General features: G+C 34.0%; 3 protein-coding genes across 3 annotated transcripts; all 3 read right to left on the reverse strand.

Moving 5' to 3' along the window:
- Positions 1–1,863: 1,863 nt before the first annotated feature.
- On the reverse strand, positions 1,864–6,037 carry LOC110723881 (zinc finger BED domain-containing protein RICESLEEPER 3-like). Its single transcript, XM_021903285.1, has 4 exons — positions 5,643–6,037; positions 3,749–4,733; positions 3,378–3,559; positions 1,864–2,197 (listed from the first exon to the last, which is right to left on the reverse strand). The coding sequence occupies exons 2-4, from the start codon at positions 4,444–4,446 to the stop codon at positions 2,088–2,090; spliced, it is 990 nt and encodes a 329-aa protein (XP_021758977.1). The 5' UTR covers positions 4,447–4,733; positions 5,643–6,037; the 3' UTR covers positions 1,864–2,087.
- A 1,890-nt stretch (positions 6,038–7,927) lies between these two features.
- On the reverse strand, positions 7,928–10,215 carry LOC110723637 (ribonuclease 3-like protein 2). Its single transcript, XM_021902981.1, has 4 exons — positions 10,210–10,215; positions 8,898–9,029; positions 8,442–8,803; positions 7,928–8,102 (listed from the first exon to the last, which is right to left on the reverse strand). The coding sequence occupies exons 1-4, from the start codon at positions 10,213–10,215 to the stop codon at positions 7,928–7,930; spliced, it is 675 nt and encodes a 224-aa protein (XP_021758673.1).
- A 4,418-nt stretch (positions 10,216–14,633) lies between these two features.
- On the reverse strand, positions 14,634–18,237 carry LOC110723880 (ribonuclease 3-like protein 2). The gene is made up of 4 exons (XM_021903284.1): positions 17,627–18,237; positions 16,189–16,344; positions 15,729–16,090; positions 14,634–15,373 (listed from the first exon to the last, which is right to left on the reverse strand). Exons 1-4 carry the CDS (start codon positions 17,999–18,001, stop codon positions 15,199–15,201), a joined length of 1,068 nt encoding a protein of 355 aa, XP_021758976.1. The 5' UTR covers positions 18,002–18,237; the 3' UTR covers positions 14,634–15,198.
- Positions 18,238–20,199: the final 1,962 nt, after the last annotated feature.

A 20,199-nucleotide genomic window follows, 5' to 3' on the forward strand; every position in this document is an offset into this window, starting at 1 on the left:
TGCCAGTTTAGCTGCCTTAAGCTTAGCAATATTTTCCTGGTCAGAAGTTCTAGTAGCAACGAGCTTAGCATCGCTACAAATATCTTTTTCACCCTTCCTCCAGTGCCTAATATCAACTTTTTTTCCTTCATTCTGGCATAACTCATAGAGCATTGCCACTGGCTGCACTGATAATGTCTCGAGTCTAACAATTGGCTCTAGAAGACCCCTAACAACCTACAATATACCGCCATTTTCAAATGTGACAGCATTGCTGTCATTAATTGATGCAAGTCTAATGAGAAAATTAAAAAAGCCGGTGTACTAACCTGCCAGAGAAATTTCAGATCAAAATCACAGTCAAGATAAACAGCTGCTATTACAGATTCCACTATGTCAGCAAGAACCTTTGGGGCTTTTACTGCACCTTTATTAAGTGCAGTTTCATCTTCTGCTTCCACAACAAGTGCAAATTCTCGAACCTTTAGACAAGCAATGCAGAAATAATAGAATCAGACGTATTCATATGCTGTAAATTATATGAGAACATTTCATACCAACTTACGAAGTATGTTTTATTTCCTAAGTGTTTATTTTTCTTATTGCCATATGAAAAAGAACCATTTCGGCGTTTACAGAATATAATTTCCTATGCATCGTTGCCAATTTTTTAGAAAGATTGGCGCATTGAACACTATTTTGGTTGTCTCCAATCCAGAGTATAGTCATAGTTAGGACCTATTCTCATACGTTGAAATTCAGTTTAATTCAGGTCAGCTCCTAATTTTCTTCTCTTATAAAATATTCAGTTCAGTTCAGTCAATGAGAACAAATAGGCCCTTGGTCATGTACTTACGTATGTTCAAGTTCAACACTATCTATTTATCTGGTACTAGTAGGTTTTATTAAGTAGTAACATGGGGCAGTCACAAGAATGTGAGTAATGCAAGAGTTTAGTACTTAGAGGCACTCGTGTCATCTGCATACGTGATAAACAGGTATTCAGGTAACAATCACCTCTTTTATAGTTAATAGTGTGCATTAGCACCAACACACATTAATTCCAATTACAATATAAACCAGAGGAGATAAAAAGTAAAAAATGTGTATAAGTGCGAAAAACACTGTTTCATAATAGTTGCATCCTCTCGACGTTTACACATATTTTGATATAAATGTAGTATTACTATTGTATTTTTTATGATTTAATTAAATGAAATGTACTTGTATGTAAAGATATTGAAGTACTTTGTATTAGTGTATGAAATATATTGACAAACATCACATTGATGCAACTATAATGAAACAAGAAATAGTTTAGTTGGTTTTAGCCTTAAGTGGTACCAAAAGTTTTGATATCAAATCTCGCCTATATTATTCGTCTTTTCGCATCTCTCTACACCACGGGGAAAAATTCCAACAAAATGACCATTAAGTCATTTACAAAAAACAATCAATTACTCCGTATTCAATACAAATTCTTAATAAATGAGTACCTTGGCATCAAGAAGAAGAGAATTACGACTAGGGGTGTCAACGGGGCGGGGCGGGGCGGATTTTGGCATTCCCATCCCCATCCCCGCCTCACATTTTCATCCCCATCCCCATCCCCATCCCCATGTCGGGTCTGAAAATAATCCCCGTCCCCGCCCCGGCGGGTCCAACTCTAAAACCACCCCCGCCCCATCCCCGTCCCCGCCCCATACCCGCCAAACCCCCACCCCATACCCGCCAAACCCCCGCCCCATCCCCGCCAATTCCCCGCCCCATACCCGCCAACTTAGTATTGAGAAAAGCAACTGTCTTTCAAGTTTCAAGTGTCAACTGAAACCCTGCAGACTTCATAGTAGACTAATGAAAAAGTAGCAGTGCATACAAATCCCATTAACTCAAATCCAACAAAAACCACTGCAAGATCAACCATTTTCATAAAGTGCAACACCTTAGGCATACATACTACATTACTACATATTAAAAAACTTAAAATTAGTAGTACATAAGAGAAAAAAAAAAACACTAACTCCAAATTGTCCAAAGTCCAAATATTAAAAATAACTACAAGTCTACAAATATTCAAATACATAACAAGAAATTCATTAGGCCTTGAATTATTCGGTGCAAAGTCCACTTGTTCCAGAATCGATATCACATGTTTCAAATCCTTCCTCTAATTCTCCCACTAATTTAGCATATTCATCATCCTTAAATTCTCCACAATCTGCAAATACAATGTGAATTAATTAAAATAAATAAATAAATAAATAATATTATTAATTAAATAAAATTTTATTTTAGCTATTTACTTTTAGAAGCAGCCCATATCCAATTTTGAGTACACATCAAAGCTTCTACAGCTTCCGGTAAAAGCCGACTACGATAAGGATTAAGAACCCGACCACTTGTGCTAAATGCGGACTCTGATGCAACAGTAGAAACAGGAATGCTCAATATATCTCGTGCTATTTGCTGAAGAATGGGATATGTGCCTCCATTTGTCTTCCACCAGTTAAGAATATCAAAATCTTGGACTAGAGGCACATTAGCAGCACCTAAATACTTATCCAAATCTGATATATCATGACTTGAGTCCTTATCTTGTTGTAAAAATTCATCAAATTCTTGCATAAAGGTCTCTTCATTGGATTTGCTACTACTACCCAAATCAAAAGCTTGTTGGTTGCTACTACCTTGAGTTTTACCCATCTTAGACCCATATTCATCAACCAATCTTCGTAGAAGATCACTAATTCTACTAACCTCAATTTCAAAGTCATGCTCATCAAAAATTTTTGCAAAATAAAAGCGAATAAGAGCCATTTTGTATCTAGGATCTAGTATTGTTGCCACTCCCATTAAGCCATTCACACTAGCCCAATACTTGTTATATTTTTGTAACATAATGTCGGCCATTTTCCTTACATAATCATGAGGAGATAAAAGCCAACCAGAAATAGCAATTCTCAAAGCACAAATTTTAGGAAAATAAAGATTGGCCGTAGGGTAATTTGTTCCTGAAAAATTAAGGGTAGTTTTACTAAACACTTCCAAATGTTCACATATTTTCTCAACTTTTTCCCAATCTTCAGGGGTCGGTGGATTCTTATATAAATTATTACGAGCACTTAAAACAACAAACACTTCTTTATAACTAGTAGCAATAGAAAGCATTTCATAAGTAGAATTCCACCGGGTTTTGCAATCAAGTGCTAACTTTCTACTACACTCAGGAGTTATTTGCTTAGCCACTTGTTCAAACCTTTGTACTCTCTTATCAGAAGCAGTCCAAAACACAACACTATCCCTAATTCTTTGAACACCATTTGATACCACAGCACTTAAACCATCTTGAACAATCAAATTTAATATGTGAGCACAACAACGCATATGAAAAAAATCACCTCGCAATAAAAGTGAGCCATATGGAAACACTCCTTTCAAAATTTCCATCATTGCATCATTAGTTGAACAATTATCCACGGTTATAGAAGACAACCTAAGATCAAGATTCCATGATTGAATGCTTTCTTTCAAAGCATCAGCAAGAACCTCAGCAGTATGAGGGGCGGGGACATATAAAAACCTACCAAAACCAATGAAAATAACATATATTATTTGTCTATTCAATACTATTGTGGATATATGGGCTCATTATTATCATCCATCATCACAACTTATAATTCTTATGATTTTAAAATTCACACAAAAAACTATAGCAATACAAAGACAACCAAAAAAAATAAACAAGTTATAAGTAACCAGAAAACAATACCTTATGATCCGACTTTGCAACTTCCATGTATTATCAATAAAATGTGAGGTGACCGCCATATAACCTTTTCTCTGGTTGTCAGCTGTCCACATGTCAGTAGTTAAGGCAATCTTACCCTTTGCTTTCCTCAACAAGGTTGCAACATTCTCCTTCTCAAGCTCATATCTTTTCATAATATCTTTTCTAGTTGTGTTGCGAGACGGCACTTTAAATCCAGGTTGGAGTGTCTTGCTATATTTTCTAAAACCAATATGCTCAACCATGCTAATTGGATACTCATGCAAAATAATCATCTCTGCCAAGTCTCTTCTTCCATCTTCTTGGTGGAATTCGTAAGGAGCCAATGTCATCGTGTCATTCTTATCATTCAAGTTTTTTTTTGTACCAAACATTCTTGTTTGTCGAAGATCTTGACATACTCTCTTTGGACATATTTTTATATGATCTTTCAAATGAGTAGTTCCTGCTTTTGACCCACCAGCAAGTAGCTTGGAGCAATGGTTGCACTCAGCTTTTATCACATCCCCAACTCTCTTTCTCTTAAAATCAGACCACACTGCCGAAGTATGCCTACTAGTAATTGGTAGGAGAGAAGGATCGGAATTAGTCTCTAGAGGACTTTCATCATCATCTATTGCAATTGGAGTATTACTAGCGGAAGTGGGAACACTAGCGTTATTCTCATTTTTAGATGTCATTCTCCCCTGTAAAAATTAAATAAAGACAATTAATGCACTAGACATATTGACTACAGTATTGAACACATTTGACATCTCAGAAACAGCAATAATAAATTAATAATAGCAAATTAGCAATGCACAGCAGCAAAGGCAGATCATGCTTCTAGCACAGCTATCGGAAGATATCATGTTGAAAGGCCTATCAATGCATAATGTCATACTGTAACTGCTATGTTAATATATTGTTGCTGCTGCATAACCAGTTAACCACCTATCACACTAAGTCACTAACCACTACATACTGGCTGCCAGCAACAACATCACCAAATTTAGTACTCTCATTTTGTAAGAAAGAGGGAGACAACAAACACAAACACAAGGACATCAAAATATAGTACAGTAGTTGTACAATTTGGTGTCTCAAAGTCTTCATTCTTAAAAGCTGTCAGCTTACGACATTAAAGATCCAACCTGTTCTTCCACTCTATCTATACACACCCACTTTCTTAACCACCAAAATCAGCACCTGATTATCCATCCACATTTTCATTACCCCAACTCAATTTGCATACATTGTGATCAATTTCATCAATATTGAGTACTACTTAAATTACAGTATAACAACAATAGTATGATACTATGATAATAGTTTGAAATTCATTTCTCACGCTTTTATACAATCTCAATAACAAAGAATACAACAAAATTTGAAGAAAATTCTTACCTGGGTTATTTAACAATTCTCAATAGAAATTGCTCCAACTTCCCCCAATGACATAATCCGAATTTAGTTATCACACATAAGCTAAAATAATAAACATAAACTTATAAGTCTGAAATTAATGAGAAAAACTAATTACAATCTATACATATTTCGACTTTATTATATCTATTTTGTGAAATTAAATATAAAAAAACAAGTAATGAAAATTCTAGATTAAAACCCTAATAAACTAAAAAATTTAGAGGTCATCATATTCATACATTATCATACAAAAAATAACAGTAATCAACTACATTGCATTAGATTGAAAGTATCATACAAATATAACACGAAACCCTAGCTCAATCAAATGAAATATTGAAAACCGCAATCGAACAAATCATAAATAAAAGACGAATCACATACTTTCAATCGAAAACCCAATTAAGAAATTCTTAATTGAACATATTGAATTAAGAAAATTCAAAGATAATAATGCGAAAACGTTTACCTAAATTGAATGAGTTGCAGCCTTGCAAGATCGAGGTTGAAGAAGAAGGATCGAAGAGATTTGATTGCAGACGAGGACCACGAGGTTGAAGAAGAAGGATCGAAGAGAGGGGTTTGAGGCTTGAGGAAGAGATTCAGCGCAGTGAGACTGTGAGTCTCTGAGAGGAGAGAGTGAGGCAGTGAGAGGCTAGGGTTTTTGTTTTGTGAATGACTGAATGAGGGTGGGTATTGGGTAAGTGGGTTACTGGGTTAGATTTCATTAGGTGTAGTTTTTTTTTTTTTTTTAATCGTATTATGCTATGGCTAGTCGGGTCTTATGCGGGTATGGGGTGGGTATAAAGCGGGTATGGGTCGGGTATGGAGTGGGTCAGGCGGGGCGGGGCGGGTACGGGGTGGGTCAGGCGGGGCGGGGCGGGGCGGGTATGGGGCGGGTCTGGGCGGGGCGGGTATTACATAACAACCATCCCCGCCCCATCACCCATGGCGGGTATGGATTTTAGACCCATCCCCGCCCCGCGACCCGCCAAAGCTAGACCCATCCCCGCCCCATCGGGGCGGGGATGGGGCGGGTCTCCTACTAGACCCGCCCCAGTGACATCCCTAATTACGACGAACGTAACGATAAAGGCCAATACGAACAGCAACACGAGCAAGTTTCTGAGTATTAGTATTTGCACAACAGAGGAGATGAAGAATTCCTTCGTCAACATTTGGATAATCCAAAAACACTGAATTTGCGACTGCAAGCCCTAAAACGGCGTCGCCTAAGAACTCCAGTCTTTGGTATGACACTGACTTAGTAGTAGTACTCGACGAGTGAGTCAGCGCTTCTTCTAGAAGCTTCTTGTTCCTGAACTTGTAGTTTAGTATTCCTTCCACGGATGAAACGCAGCGTTCCATGTCTTTTGGTGGGTCCTCCTCACCGGAGATGGACATTGGGGTGGGGATTGACATTGGAATCGGTTGTTGTATTACAAACCTAAATACTCTCGCGGTGTCCGCGCGTGGAGGACAAGATAAGTTTAGTTTGATAGCTAAAGGTTGGACCATAGTGAGGCTAGATTGGGTCAGGTCTATTTTAAATTTGATTCTTGCAAAATACGGAGTAATTGTTTACAGTCAAGTCCAAATTTGAATTATAAAACGAAGCATTAGGAATTCCCCTTGTGAGGGGTTTCCCGTTTCCTAATATTTACTTTTTTCTTACCATTGTGAAAAAAAAAGTCTAAATCTGAATCGTGTTTTTTTTGGGTCAGTTTCAAATTGGATCAATTGAGTCAGTATTTGACACCTCTACCTTGCAATGTATCATCTTAATATTTTGATCAAAACTTACATTGGTATTGTACATTTCCAGTTGCTTGTTCATTATAGTAAATTTAAAACAAATATACGCTTTTCAAAAAGATTGGTCTATTTTTGTCAAAAAAAAAAAAGAAAAGAAAACTTTGTTGAAATGTTGATGCAAGTTCATATAATGTCTTGAAAATTAACCTAATGTAGACTTTCTTAGAAACGCAATTTTCAAAAAACCATTTGCAAAACAAAGCTTCCCGCTAGCGTGGCACATGTGCATTTGTATTTTGTAACTTGTTAAATAGTTCATCTAAATTTGTTTAGGTGTGTGCCAAGCAAAGCAAGATTCATGCTTTTGGGTGTTGCTCTACTCCAAGTTATATAAGATTCAACATACGCTTACAGATTCCAGTTACCGAAAAAGGGAGGCAGTTGAAGAACCAAAGAAACAACTTTTTGAAATAAATCACTTACATTAACGAATAACGAGTGTACATTACAATCCACAATTATGCCCAAACAATATATGGATATGCTTATTTGGTTCTATGTAGAAAATAACATGACTAGTGTACATCAAATAAAGAATGCCTTAAGATTGTCAAATCAAAGTTCGACCTAACAGGCCATAAACTTTTTGAATTTATGAATTTGGCAGAGAAGAGACGCCAAAATATTTTGAAAAAATAATTGAAACTCGTATAAAGTATACTTATCTACGGTTTCAAGTAAAGATTGTATTGATACATGAGAGGCCCATTACTCTGTTGCAGTTAGGTCAAGGAAATGTGGAAGTACCTGTATCTTATGCCTGTAACTTTAGAGTTCAGAAATTTTCCACACCTGTAAACCTGGGTGATTTTCTCGGGGGATATTTCCGTTACTGTTTCAGGCATCAGAAGCAGGAACTTTCCTCCATCTCCTCCACTTAGCTGCAACAGATGAATGGGCCGCAATGGCTGCATATCATCAACACGATGATGAAACCCTTCAGAGATAATCGGACTCCACAAGGCTATGGATCATCATGGAGGCAGCAGAATTCTCAGCCTCCTTGACTCTTGACTTCTCATCTCCTGACATAAACAGCTTCACATCTGCTGTTTCGATCTCAACGGAGCATATAAATTTCTTCTCATGAGCTATCCCCACTTCTTTCACAATCCTGCAAGTTCATATTAAACAACAGAAAGAAAAAAAATAAACCAGTTGATTTGTAATTATTACTAACAATTATTTGTCATTACACAATTACAGTTTCTGGTTTCCAAATGCCAAAATATGAATGTAGTAATTCACATCTTATGCTAGACCTCTGAATAATAAAGACTTGATAAGTTTTAGTTTTGAAAGAATTTCAAAAGGCAGTAAATCATGATTAATGCAAAGAAGCCTTACAGTAGTCATTGTACACCTGAATCTCATCATCAATTTAAAAGCATGCAGTTCCAAAACGATTAGATATTTCATTTATCGAACATCTCACAAAGATAAAAAGAATTACCTGTATGTTGCCTTTGGCCATTTCTTTTTGCCACACAGCTCATGTAACTTCTGCTTAGCAGATTCAATCTCACTTTTGTCATTGACTTCATAAACAATACCCACATTATTGATAACAGATTTATTGATTTTCTCCAGTGCCTCTTTTGCCGCATTAAGCTTAGCAATATCCTTCTGATCAGAAGTCCCGGTAGCAATAAGCTTTCCATCCACATAAATGCTACAAATATTTGTATCAACCTTCCTCCAATGTTTCATATCAACTTGTTTTCCTTGCTTCTGGCATAACTCATAGAGCATTGTCACAGGCTGCAGCGGCAAGGTCTCAAGGGTCACGATAGGCTCCAGAAGACCCCTGATAATCTGCAATTAACATCACAATTTGGAATTAAAACACAGAAGCATTCTTTCAATTATTAACACAAGCTCAATGGAGCGCAAAAATCTGTGTACTAACCTTCCAAACATACTTCAGATCAAAATCACAGTCAACATAAACAGCTGCTATGATATATTCTACTATGTCAGAATGAACTTTTGGGGCTTTTACTGCACCTCCGTAAATGGCAGCAAGTGGAAACTCTCGAACCTTTATACACACAAGGCAAATAAGATCAGATGTGAATTTTTTTTTTTTTTTTTCATGCTTCAAATTAATATGAGACATTTCATATGTTTCGTGTAATGTTACAAAATGGACTAATTCTCCATAAATATACATTTAATTAACAAAAACTTTTGTATACATCCGATTTATACTAATATTAGTGTACATGCAGCAGTATAAGGGTAACTTTTAGCTAATTTTAGGTAACTTTTTGTCTTTTTTTGGGTAACTTTAAACATAATACAATTTTTATATAAATCAACAACAAGAAAAGTTTTATAAAGGTGATTTAATTACATTCAATCACTAGTAAATGATTTTTAGTCATTTAAAATTTGATTCTTTACTAATAAAGCGTAGATAATTTTTATTTGAATTGGGTTACTTAACTCATATTGGGGTAACTTTTATTCATTTCAGGGGTAACTTTTAATCACTTTAGGTTATCTTTATAATGGATGTACAATAATTATTGTACACCCGATAGTTTGTGTTTAATTAAAGCCAAAGGTGTTCGAACACATGCCTAAACACACTTCCTGTTTACAAAATAGCTGCTATAATAAGTATAAATTTTTCCTGCAAGGCAATCGAATTTAATTTCCTAAGTACTAAATTTGTAGGGTAAAAAAATGACATGGAGAACAATTATATATATGACCACAACACAATGTCATATTAATGTTGTTAAAATCATAGATGATGAAAGCGATGATAGTAACAAGTGTTTGTCAATATGAATACGATGAAATGTTCCCGGGGATGAGTAATTTCATAAGACTGAGTCATTAGATCACATCCAATAAAGTTTTTAGATGAGCAAAATTATCTACATCACAGTTTTACCGGCTGAGTTACAAGTAACTCGGACAACAAGATCACTAAACCAGACTAACTTTTAGTTTGACTGCTACTCCACCTACGGCAGAAAAGTCAAACTTCCATGTGTAAAGTTCTACTAAAACTTAATGATGATGCAAAACACAAAGTACATCATCCAATCTCAAGACACTAGCAAGTGATAAGCCCAAGAAGACATCCCAGAACCATCATGGAATAACAAGGTTGGGGCCAAAGTTATTAAAATCGAGATTCTACTTTGAATTAGAAGGAGCTATCGAATCGAATTGTAAAATCAAATCGTAGAATTGCAAGATTCTACCGCCATGTATAATCAAAACATCAAACATAAATTTATTTAAATATATTGAAATTATGAGTTTGAAACCTAATTATTGATAGATAATAGTTATTTACCCATTAAGCAATCAATACTTGACAATATATATTTATAAAAACCTATATAATTTATTAAAATTGGGTAGAATCGTAAATCGAACATATGATATACATGAATCGTAAAATCGTAAGATTTTAAGATTTAAATTGGGATTTTAATAACAATGGTTGAGGCCATATTCAGGGTTACCCCAGACAACAGACACCAATAAATGGTATGTTGAAGATGACTTTGATCCGCCGATTATCTTGGGTTTAATTGATAATTGAAAGAGGGGTGGGATAAAATTAGGGTTTAATTGATAATCTTCAAAATTCAAACCCTAATTAATTATGCTAATTCGGGGATAACCAAAAGAAAAGACATGATTGTGCTTCAATTTCAAATACTAAAAATACAAAATTGAAATTTTCATCTTAATGAAGATTTAAACCAGGGAAGGAACTGTTGAGCTTCGTCGATAACAATTGATGTCTGCGTTTTTTTCTTTTCTACCGCAATTTTTCAAAAACTCTAACCCCGAAGATGTTGAGAGGATGGAGAAGGTGATGAAAGAATAATACTACGTAATTATTGAGGACAAATAGAGAAGGTGAGAAAACGATGAATAACAAGAGAGACAAAACAAATTTTTGGGTTTTGTGATTTTTGGAAAAGTCAATAATTGACAAATTATAGAGAAATACAATAGAATCACTTGATTATTCATCGATAGGTAGAGTATTTATACAAAACATACGCTCATAAAATAAGAAATAATATTCCTATAGATATACGAAGCACTAACATAACCATAAACTTAAAGATATATTCTCTAAATAATATCTTAACATAAAATAAACCTAAATATATTTGGAAAATCTATAAATATTACTAAAGTAACAACCGCTGACGTCATCAGATCACTGCTTACGTGTCACTCTCTTATTTAATTTTTTTCCGGCCAAAATACAAGGATGATGTCATATTGTTTTTTTCCCTTTGTAAGCTACCCTATTTAACATTATATTGTTTTGAAAATTAAATTCAAATTGAATTTTAAATTTTAAGTTATTCTACGCATATTACGCTATTTTTTTTTAGGGAATATTACGCTATTTTATTATTTAAAAGTAGTTGTTAAAAATAGTTAATAATATAGTTTAATTTATTCTAAAAAAAATATGAAAAAATGGATTTTTGGATATTGAATTTTCATATTTAATTACAAAGTACTACAGAGAAAGTAGTTGTTTTCTCTCAACATGTGCTAAAGAGTTTATTATTCATCTTTTATTTTAAAACCGTGCATCGCACGGGGCTAATCTAATTTGTAAATATTAAGTCAACCTTTTACTCATCCGCTTTTATTATGTCAACCTTTTGATTATTATTAAACACGTCAACCTTGTAATATCATTAACTTTTATCACTTTTTTACTGGTAACCTGATAAACCCATAATAATTTCAAAATTTTGAAATTAAAAAAATTTGTTGACATGTTTAAAAAAAAAAGAGTTAGCTTTTAATTATGCCAAAAAATAAACTCTTTACTCCTACTCTTGTGCAAAGTCACGATCTCCCTCATATTATCCACACTTACTTTAATTTCAACTCCGTCAAACATACTCCATTATTATTCCTTCCTCTTACTATCAAACCCACGACCCACCCTCATCGTTGCTCACTCATATCCACACACGCTCACACTACCAAACCCTCTATCGCCACCTAAAAATCACCTCTGCCACCCCACCACAACCATTCCACCTCATCATCTATTCATCTTTTCCCATCATCCTCTTTGAAATATTCTCACTTAAATTTAGGGGTTTTCATGGCATTCACTTTGGAGCGATTTGAAGTATATGATTGTCTATTCAAATTGATATATACAAGGGAATTAACACCAGATACAAGTAATACAAAGTAATTCTCTACCTTCAAACTAATTTGACTATATATTGTTTTTTAGATTTCTAGTTGGCGTCATCAAATACAAGAATTGAAGATTTTTTTTTTTTGAGAATGATGAGGAAGAGTGGATCGGAAAAGATGAAGTAAGGGGATGAAGAACAAAGAAGATGGATAGAAAAAGTGGAATAGTAAAGAGGATCAAATATTGGAAAAAAAAAAAGCCTTGTTACCTTCATCTAATACTAATTAACCTGTTTTTACAAGTCAGTTTTTATTTTAATGTAATTAAAATTAATGTTATTACAAGGTTGACGTGTTAAGAAATAATCAAAAGGTTGACGTAATAAAAGCGGATGGGTAAAGGTTGACTTAATATTTACAAATTTTCCAATATATTATTCTCTTGATATATCTACGGAAAATATATCACACATATATTTTCCGATATCTCATATGTCTAACACCTTCCTGCAATCGTAACTGCAATAACACGAACGAACGTTGCGATTGGAAATTCTTCTTTTTTCTTCAATGATGAGAACGTTCATTTTTTCGAACTCATCTGTCATCAAATAGGAACGTCATTCTTTTCGAACCTGCAAATATAACAATTTTTGGTTTTTCCAGAGCAAATTAAACCGAGCTCCAATCAAATATTAGTTTTTCTAGAGTAAACCACACTCAAATCTTTTAGGGGGAGTTTGGTTCGCGGATTATAGGTATTAGGTATGAGTTTAGAATGATCAAAACCCATACCATATATTTGATTGTCAAAAATATGATTTTTAAACCCATACCTCAAACCTATGAGGTATGGGGTTTAGAAACCTTGGGGGGAGGGTGAGTTTAGCTCATTCCATTCCTTTAGGTATTAAATACATGAAATTAATGGGATGATATTTCATTTCAGAATTGAACCAAACACATGGTATTAAGTATCAAGTTCCAACCCGATACCACCTTAACCCTATTCCTGATTCCAAACCTATACCACTCTGCAAACCAAACGCCCCCTTATTGGTCTTTCAGAGTAAAACCACACTCAAATCTCTTATTGGTCTTTCAGATTAAACCACACTCATATCCAAAGGAGCAAAATCATGCTCGAATCAAACTCACAAACCTTGTCTCACGGCAAAAGGAGAACCAAATATATCATGTCTCACGACACAAGAGAGCCGAATTTTTTTTTAATCAAATCAAAGTCAAAGCTCAGACCATGATTCATCATCACCTCGTCAACTACAGAAAACTCACAAAAAAAAAAAAAAATCTTCATGCATGATCATCAAGTGATCAACATACAATAAACAATGCAAGATCCTTAGGTATGTAAAGAAAAAAAAAATTGTAATTTTGGCTAAAGGTTTATCCCACCGGTGGATTTAAGATTCTAACCCACCGGTAGGGGGAAATTTTTCGTAAATACTCCCAAGATCTAACCTGCTCTTGATACCGTGACAAAATAGGGGAGAAATAGAATAGAATGGCTTGTTTATTATTCATCGATATGTAGAGTATTTATACAAAACCTATGCTCAAAAGATAGAAAACAACAGGGACCAGGATTTTCAAGTCCAAAATCACTACCTAACCAATATGACAAGTTTCATTTGTTGTATTATATGTGTCTTCATTATTATAACTAATAACTTTCAGGGGGCCAAGAGTTAATAATCAAGGGCCACAAATCTGGGCCGGGGAGGCCAGGCCTCCACCAGCCCCCGCCCCCCCCCCCCCCCCCCCCCGTCTCTTCGCCTTTGGGAAACAATATTTCTAAAGATATACTAACATAACCATAAACCTAAAGATATATTATCTAAATAATATCTTAACATAAAATAAACCTAAATATATCATTCTCTTAATGATATCTACTGAAAATATATCACATATATATTTTCCGATATCTCATATGTCTAACAATAATGAAACTGGGAAAATACCAACAACGGACATCCAGAACAAAACCAAAAAACTTGTTGAAACACGGAGAAGTCCGAAAAAACTAACCTGAAATGAAAAACAAAAAAGACAAACAGATAATATAAGGGAAAAATTGTCATAAATAATACCACCTATCCGCTAAAAATAAGTCTACCTTTTGATTATCTCTGAAAAATCTACGTTTATTGCTAATCCGTTTTAATTAGGGGAAAAACAGGCAACCTAGAACTAATAAGTCAACAGGTTAAAGAAATTCGTTTGACCTTTATTTCCCTCCCAAATTGCACAGCTGGCAAATAATGTATTTGCAATTTGCATGTAGACTTTCTTAGAAAATGGAAACGCAATTACCAAGAGCTCATTGTAACTTGTTATAAAAGTTCATCTTAATTTGTTAGGTGTGCCAAGCAAAGCAAGACTCATGCTTTTGGGTGTTGCTCTACTCCAAGTTATAAGATTCAACATAGGCTTACAGATTCCGATAACCGAAAAAGGAAGGCAGTTGAAGAACCAAAGAAACAAGTATCATAAAATAGATAAATAAATCACTTACATTAACGAATAACAAGTGTACATTACAATCCACAATTATGCCCAAACAATATGTGGATATGCTTATTTGGTTCTATGTAGAAAAAAACAAGACTAGTGTACATCAAATAAAGAATGCCTTAAGATTGTCAAATCAAAGTTCAACCTAACAGGCCATAAACTTTTCGAGTTTATGGATTTGGCAGAGATGAGATGCCAAATTATTCTGAAAGAATAATTGAAACCCGTATTGAGTAAACATATTTATGGTTTCAATTGAAGATTTTGTTGATACATGAGCGGCCCATTACTCTGTTGCAGTTAGGTCAAGGAAATGTGGAAGTACCTGTGTCTTATGCCTGTAACTTCAGAGTTCAGAAATTTCCACACCTGTAAACCTGGGTGGTTTTCTTGGGGGATATTTCCATCACAGTTTCAGGCATGAGAAGCAGGAACTTTCCTCCATTTCCTCCACTTAGCTGCAATAGATGAATGGGCCGTAATGACAGCACATCATCAACACGACGATGAACCCTTCAGAGATAGTTGGACTCCACAAGGCTATGGATCATCATGGAGGCAGCAGAATTCTCAGCCTCCTTGACTCTTGACTTCTCATCTCCTGACATAAATAGCTTCACTTCTGCTGTTTCGATCTCAACGGAGCATATAAATTTCTTCTCATGAGCTAGCCCCACTTCTTTCTCAACCCTGCAAGTTCATATTAAACAACAGAAAAGAAATTAAATCCGTTAATTCAAGATTACTATTAAACTTATCTTTTCACTATTACAGTTTCTGGTTTCCAAATGCCCAATATATGAATGTAGTTAATCACATCTTATGCTAGACCCCCGATACTAAAGACTTGCAAAGTTTGATTTTGGTAAACCAGATATTAGTTGCAAAAGAACTTTATAAGGCTGTAAATCATGATTAATGTAAACAAGCCTTACACTCTTACAGTAGTCATTGTACACCTAAATATCATCAACTTAAAAGCATGCAGTTCCAAAAAATTAGAAATTTCATCTATCGAACATCTACAACAGAGAAAAAGTAATACCTGTATGTTGCCTTCGGCCATTTCTTTTTGCCACATAGCTCATGTAACTTCTGCTTAGCAGATTCAATCTCATTTTTGTCATTGACTTCATAAACAATACCCACATTATTGATAACAGATTTATTGATTTTCTCCAGTGCCTCTTTTGCCGCATTAAGCTTAGCAATATCCTTCTGATCAGAAGTTCCGGTAGCAATAAGCTTTCCATCCACATAAATGCTACAAATATTTGTATCAACCTTCCTCCAGTGTTTCATATCAACTTGTTTACCTTGCTTCTGGCATAGCTCATACAGCATTGTCACTGGCTGCAGCGGCAAGGTCTCAAGGGTCACAATAGGCTCCAGAAGACCCCTGATAATCTGCAATTAACATCATAATTTGGAATTCAAACACAGAAGCATTCTTTTAACAATTAACACAAGCTCAATGGAGAGAAAAAACACCAGTGTGTACTAACCTTCCAAACATACTTCAAATCGAAATCACAATCGACATAAACAGCTGCTATTATTGATTCTACAATGTCAGCAAGAACTTTTGGGGCTTTTACTGCACCTCCGTAAATAGCAGCTAGCTCATCCTCTGATTCCACAGCAAGTGCAAACTCTCGAACCTTTATACACAAAAGGCGAATAAGATCAGATGGGATTTTTGTTTATGCTTCAAATTAATGTAAGACAATTCATATGTTTCAAGTAATGTTACAAAATGGACTAGTTTTTCATAAATATACATTTGATTAAAGCCAAAGGTGTTTGAAAATGTCTAAAACACTTCCTGTTTACAACACTTGCCATAACAAGTATAAAATTTTCCTGGAAAGCACTCGAATTTAATTTCCTAAGTACTAAATTTGCAGGGGAAGAAAATAACATGGGGAACAATTATATGAGCACAACACAGCGTCATACTTATTGTTGTAATAAAGTACATCACTTAAAATCATAGATGATGCAAGCGATGATAGTTCAATATGGACACGATGAAATGTTCCACGGGACGAGTAATTTCATAAGACTGATTCATTAGATCAAATCCAATAAGGCTTTTGGATTAGCAAAGTTATATAAGGGAGTAAGGAGTTATCATATAAACCCCTATTGTCCCTCCACACATATGACATATAGTCAAATACAAGATGCCAAAGACCTAAAGAAAAAAACATCATGTATGATTTGATTATTACCAAAGCCAAGCACCCACTTCACAATTATTGCTTTTTAACTAGTTTAACCAAAATAATAATAATAACAAACAAAACCCAACAATCTAATTTGATTTCAAGGAAAGAACAAAGAATAAACAAGTTTGGGAAAACTAATAGAAAAAAAATTTGGCAGAAAGAAAATTGATTTAGACACTCTCAAGTCTTAACAAAAATGAGTGCCAAAATCAGTTTTAGCACACCATTCCATTACTTTTCTCCCATTTACCAAATTTCTAGCAAATTTACCCCATTTGAATTAAAAAATAATAAAAAAAAAATCCTTTTAAGTTGAAAATATATAAAACAAATCATAATCTTAACCTTTCATTGTTTCAAATTAATCAATTGACTCAAACATCCATAATCAAGATGGAAAAAGTAAGATTACAGAGCAAGCACAATTCAATATCAAACCCAACATAACAACAAATTTGTGTAAAAAAATTATTAATAATGTCAATTTAATATCAACCCAACATAACAACATCCACCTTTCAATTTATTAATTTTTTTTTTTAATAAATATACCGATATTTAAAATAGTCAAAGTCGTGCATTAACAAACATAGTCCAATTAATACTTCATATGTAACAATTTATTTATTTATTTATTTTTTTAATAAAAAAAAACAACAAAACAGAGGAAGTGAAATTGATTAATTAAAGTTATTAAAAAAAATAATAAAACCTTAGCATCAAGAGCAAGAGCGTTATGACGGACATAACGGTAGAGGCCGTGTCGAACAGCAACACGGGCGAGTTTCTCGGTGCTGATGTTAGCCGCACGGAGGAGAGAGAGAATCCCCTGATCAACAGTTGGATACGCCAAATACACAAAATTTGCAAAAGCAAGTCCAACTACTGCATCTCCTACGAACTCCAGTCTTTGGTACGATGCTGACTCAGTACACGACGAGTGAGTCAGCGCTTCTTCTAGAACCTTCTTGTTCCCGAACCTGTAGTTCAGGATTGATTCTACTGATGATACGCAGGATTCCATGTCGTTTTTGTGGGTTAGTAATTCTGTGGAGAGTGGTAATGGTGAGTTGAATCGGTGAGTCATTGTTCGGATCGCTGAGTTAGGAGAGAGAAAGAGAGAAAAAGAGAGAGAGAGGAGAATTATAAGGGAGTTTGAAGTTCAGTCAATTTAGGTCCTACTTTTGAGTTTGACATAATTTTATTTTTTTAAAAAAGCATACCAAGTTATGAGGTATTCCCTCCGTTTTTAAATATTTGGTTCACTTTCCCTTTTTGGCACTTTTTTGATACCGAGTGCATGTTTAATTTTCTTATTTGAAAATCTTTTATAATATTTAATTCATTTCTCTCATCTAATGGATTCAATATAAATTATATTTTATTAATTTCATATCTTATGTACTCTAATTCTCTCAACTACTTTTGTTTTTTATAATTTTTTTTATTCTTCCCCCTACCTTCATATTTTATTAATTTCTCCAATTTCTTCTAGAACTCTATGCATAGAGAACAAGGGCTTTGTCAGAGGTTATTTGATCACTCATGGGTTACTTGATTAAGGGTTCCTTGGTCAAAGGTTATTCGGTCAGTCACGAGATACTCGGTTGGTAAGGGATTTCTCGTTTAGTAGTTACTCGGTCAATATTTTAGACTTTTAGTGTGTGTAAACCAGCCACACAGTAAATGAGCTGAATTTTAAATACTTTGCCTCATACGTAGTGAAATACAATATGAGGGTAGCTCCTTCATCATACTGAATTCTGAAATTCATTACCTAACTCTTTTATTTTATTTTATTTTAGTTTTTTTTTTGGTTGCAATTACCTTAAACTTTTAAGTTATATATCATCTCCTATCACCTTTTTATATATAACTAGCCTTTTGACCTGTTCGATGCACGGGTTCTTATCTAGGTTATTTCATATGTAGGTATGTTTTTCAATAGTTGAAACTTTTGATATGAAATACGAAGTAATTGTTTTATTGCTAAAACTTAAAAGGAAAAAAAGAATGAGGGTAGAACTGTGGAAAAAGATAAAGGAATTTAAATACGTATATATATACATGGAGATTGTAGGATATGAAATGACATATTGGTTTAAGTTATATTTTAAGTTTATTATTTAAAAAGACAATTTTTATACAATTCAATTCATATTGGTTCAACTTTATTTTATTATGATGGAAATGAAACACTTCATTTTCTTAATTGAATTTGTAAGTTATAGAATGTATAAAGACTTAAACAAAAAGATCAAAAGGGTGACATGTGTCATATGTGGTAGTGAGTGACTTGTGATGACATGTGTCATATGAAAAGTTATGGTTTGTGTTTTTAAATACTAAGTATAGATATAGATGTACCAAAACAATTTGATAATTTCTTAATTAAACTCTAGTGTATAGAATTGCATTTGATTTTTAATTGCATTGTTATTTTGATCAATTATTTGTAAATTTTGGTTTTTACAAATAAAGTTCAGCTAATATAAAGTACCAGTATTAAAGTAATAAAGTGCAACTAAAATCAATGATTTTTTTTGGGTGCAAATTGTAAATCTTTATTCTACTACGAGTAATTCATTGAGGCTTATCTATTAAGTATTGGTTGTATTGGGAGAATGTTTTTTTTTTTTTTTTTTTTTTTGGATAAACAATGGGGTACTTTAAGTTAGGGTCAATTTCAATTTTTATCCCTTCAAAAAAAAAAAAAAAACAAAAACAAAAACAAAATTAAATTTTATCAAAAACTTTAGGTCTTGGGTCTGATTAATTGGCCAGACCCACTTATAATTGTCCAAAAAATTTAAAAAAAATTTCTATGTAGTCATCTAACTATCAAAGGGTAAAAAGCCTAGTCCCTGAGAATTGCCTCACATCCAGCTTCTTTTTTCCTTTAAACACTCACAGTCTAAATTTTCCAAATCAAATAGTCATAAAGGAAGCCCCTTGATGGTGAAGGTTTAAATCATGCAAAGTCGCGTACCAATTGAAACAAATATATATTCCTAATGTTTACTTTTTCATACCTTTACCCAAAAAAAAAAAATTAAGGAATAACAATAAAAGATAAAAAGTTAATGATAAAAAACAAAAACTTGAGAGAAAATTTTAAAACTAATGTTCAGGGAACCTTCCCAAGGGATAATGAAACATGTTGAGTGACTCACCTACCAAAGAAAAGAAAATATTCTTGTAATTGGATTTTTGTTTTTATTTTGGGTTTAATAATTAAATAACTTTTACCTGAATAGCATGTTTCTTTCTAAAGCCTCTAACCAA

This window comes from Chenopodium quinoa, unplaced genomic scaffold (genome assembly GCF_001683475.1).
Source record: "Chenopodium quinoa cultivar QQ74 unplaced genomic scaffold, ASM168347v1, whole genome shotgun sequence".
Classification (NCBI taxonomy): domain Eukaryota; kingdom Viridiplantae; phylum Streptophyta; class Magnoliopsida; order Caryophyllales; family Amaranthaceae; genus Chenopodium; species Chenopodium quinoa.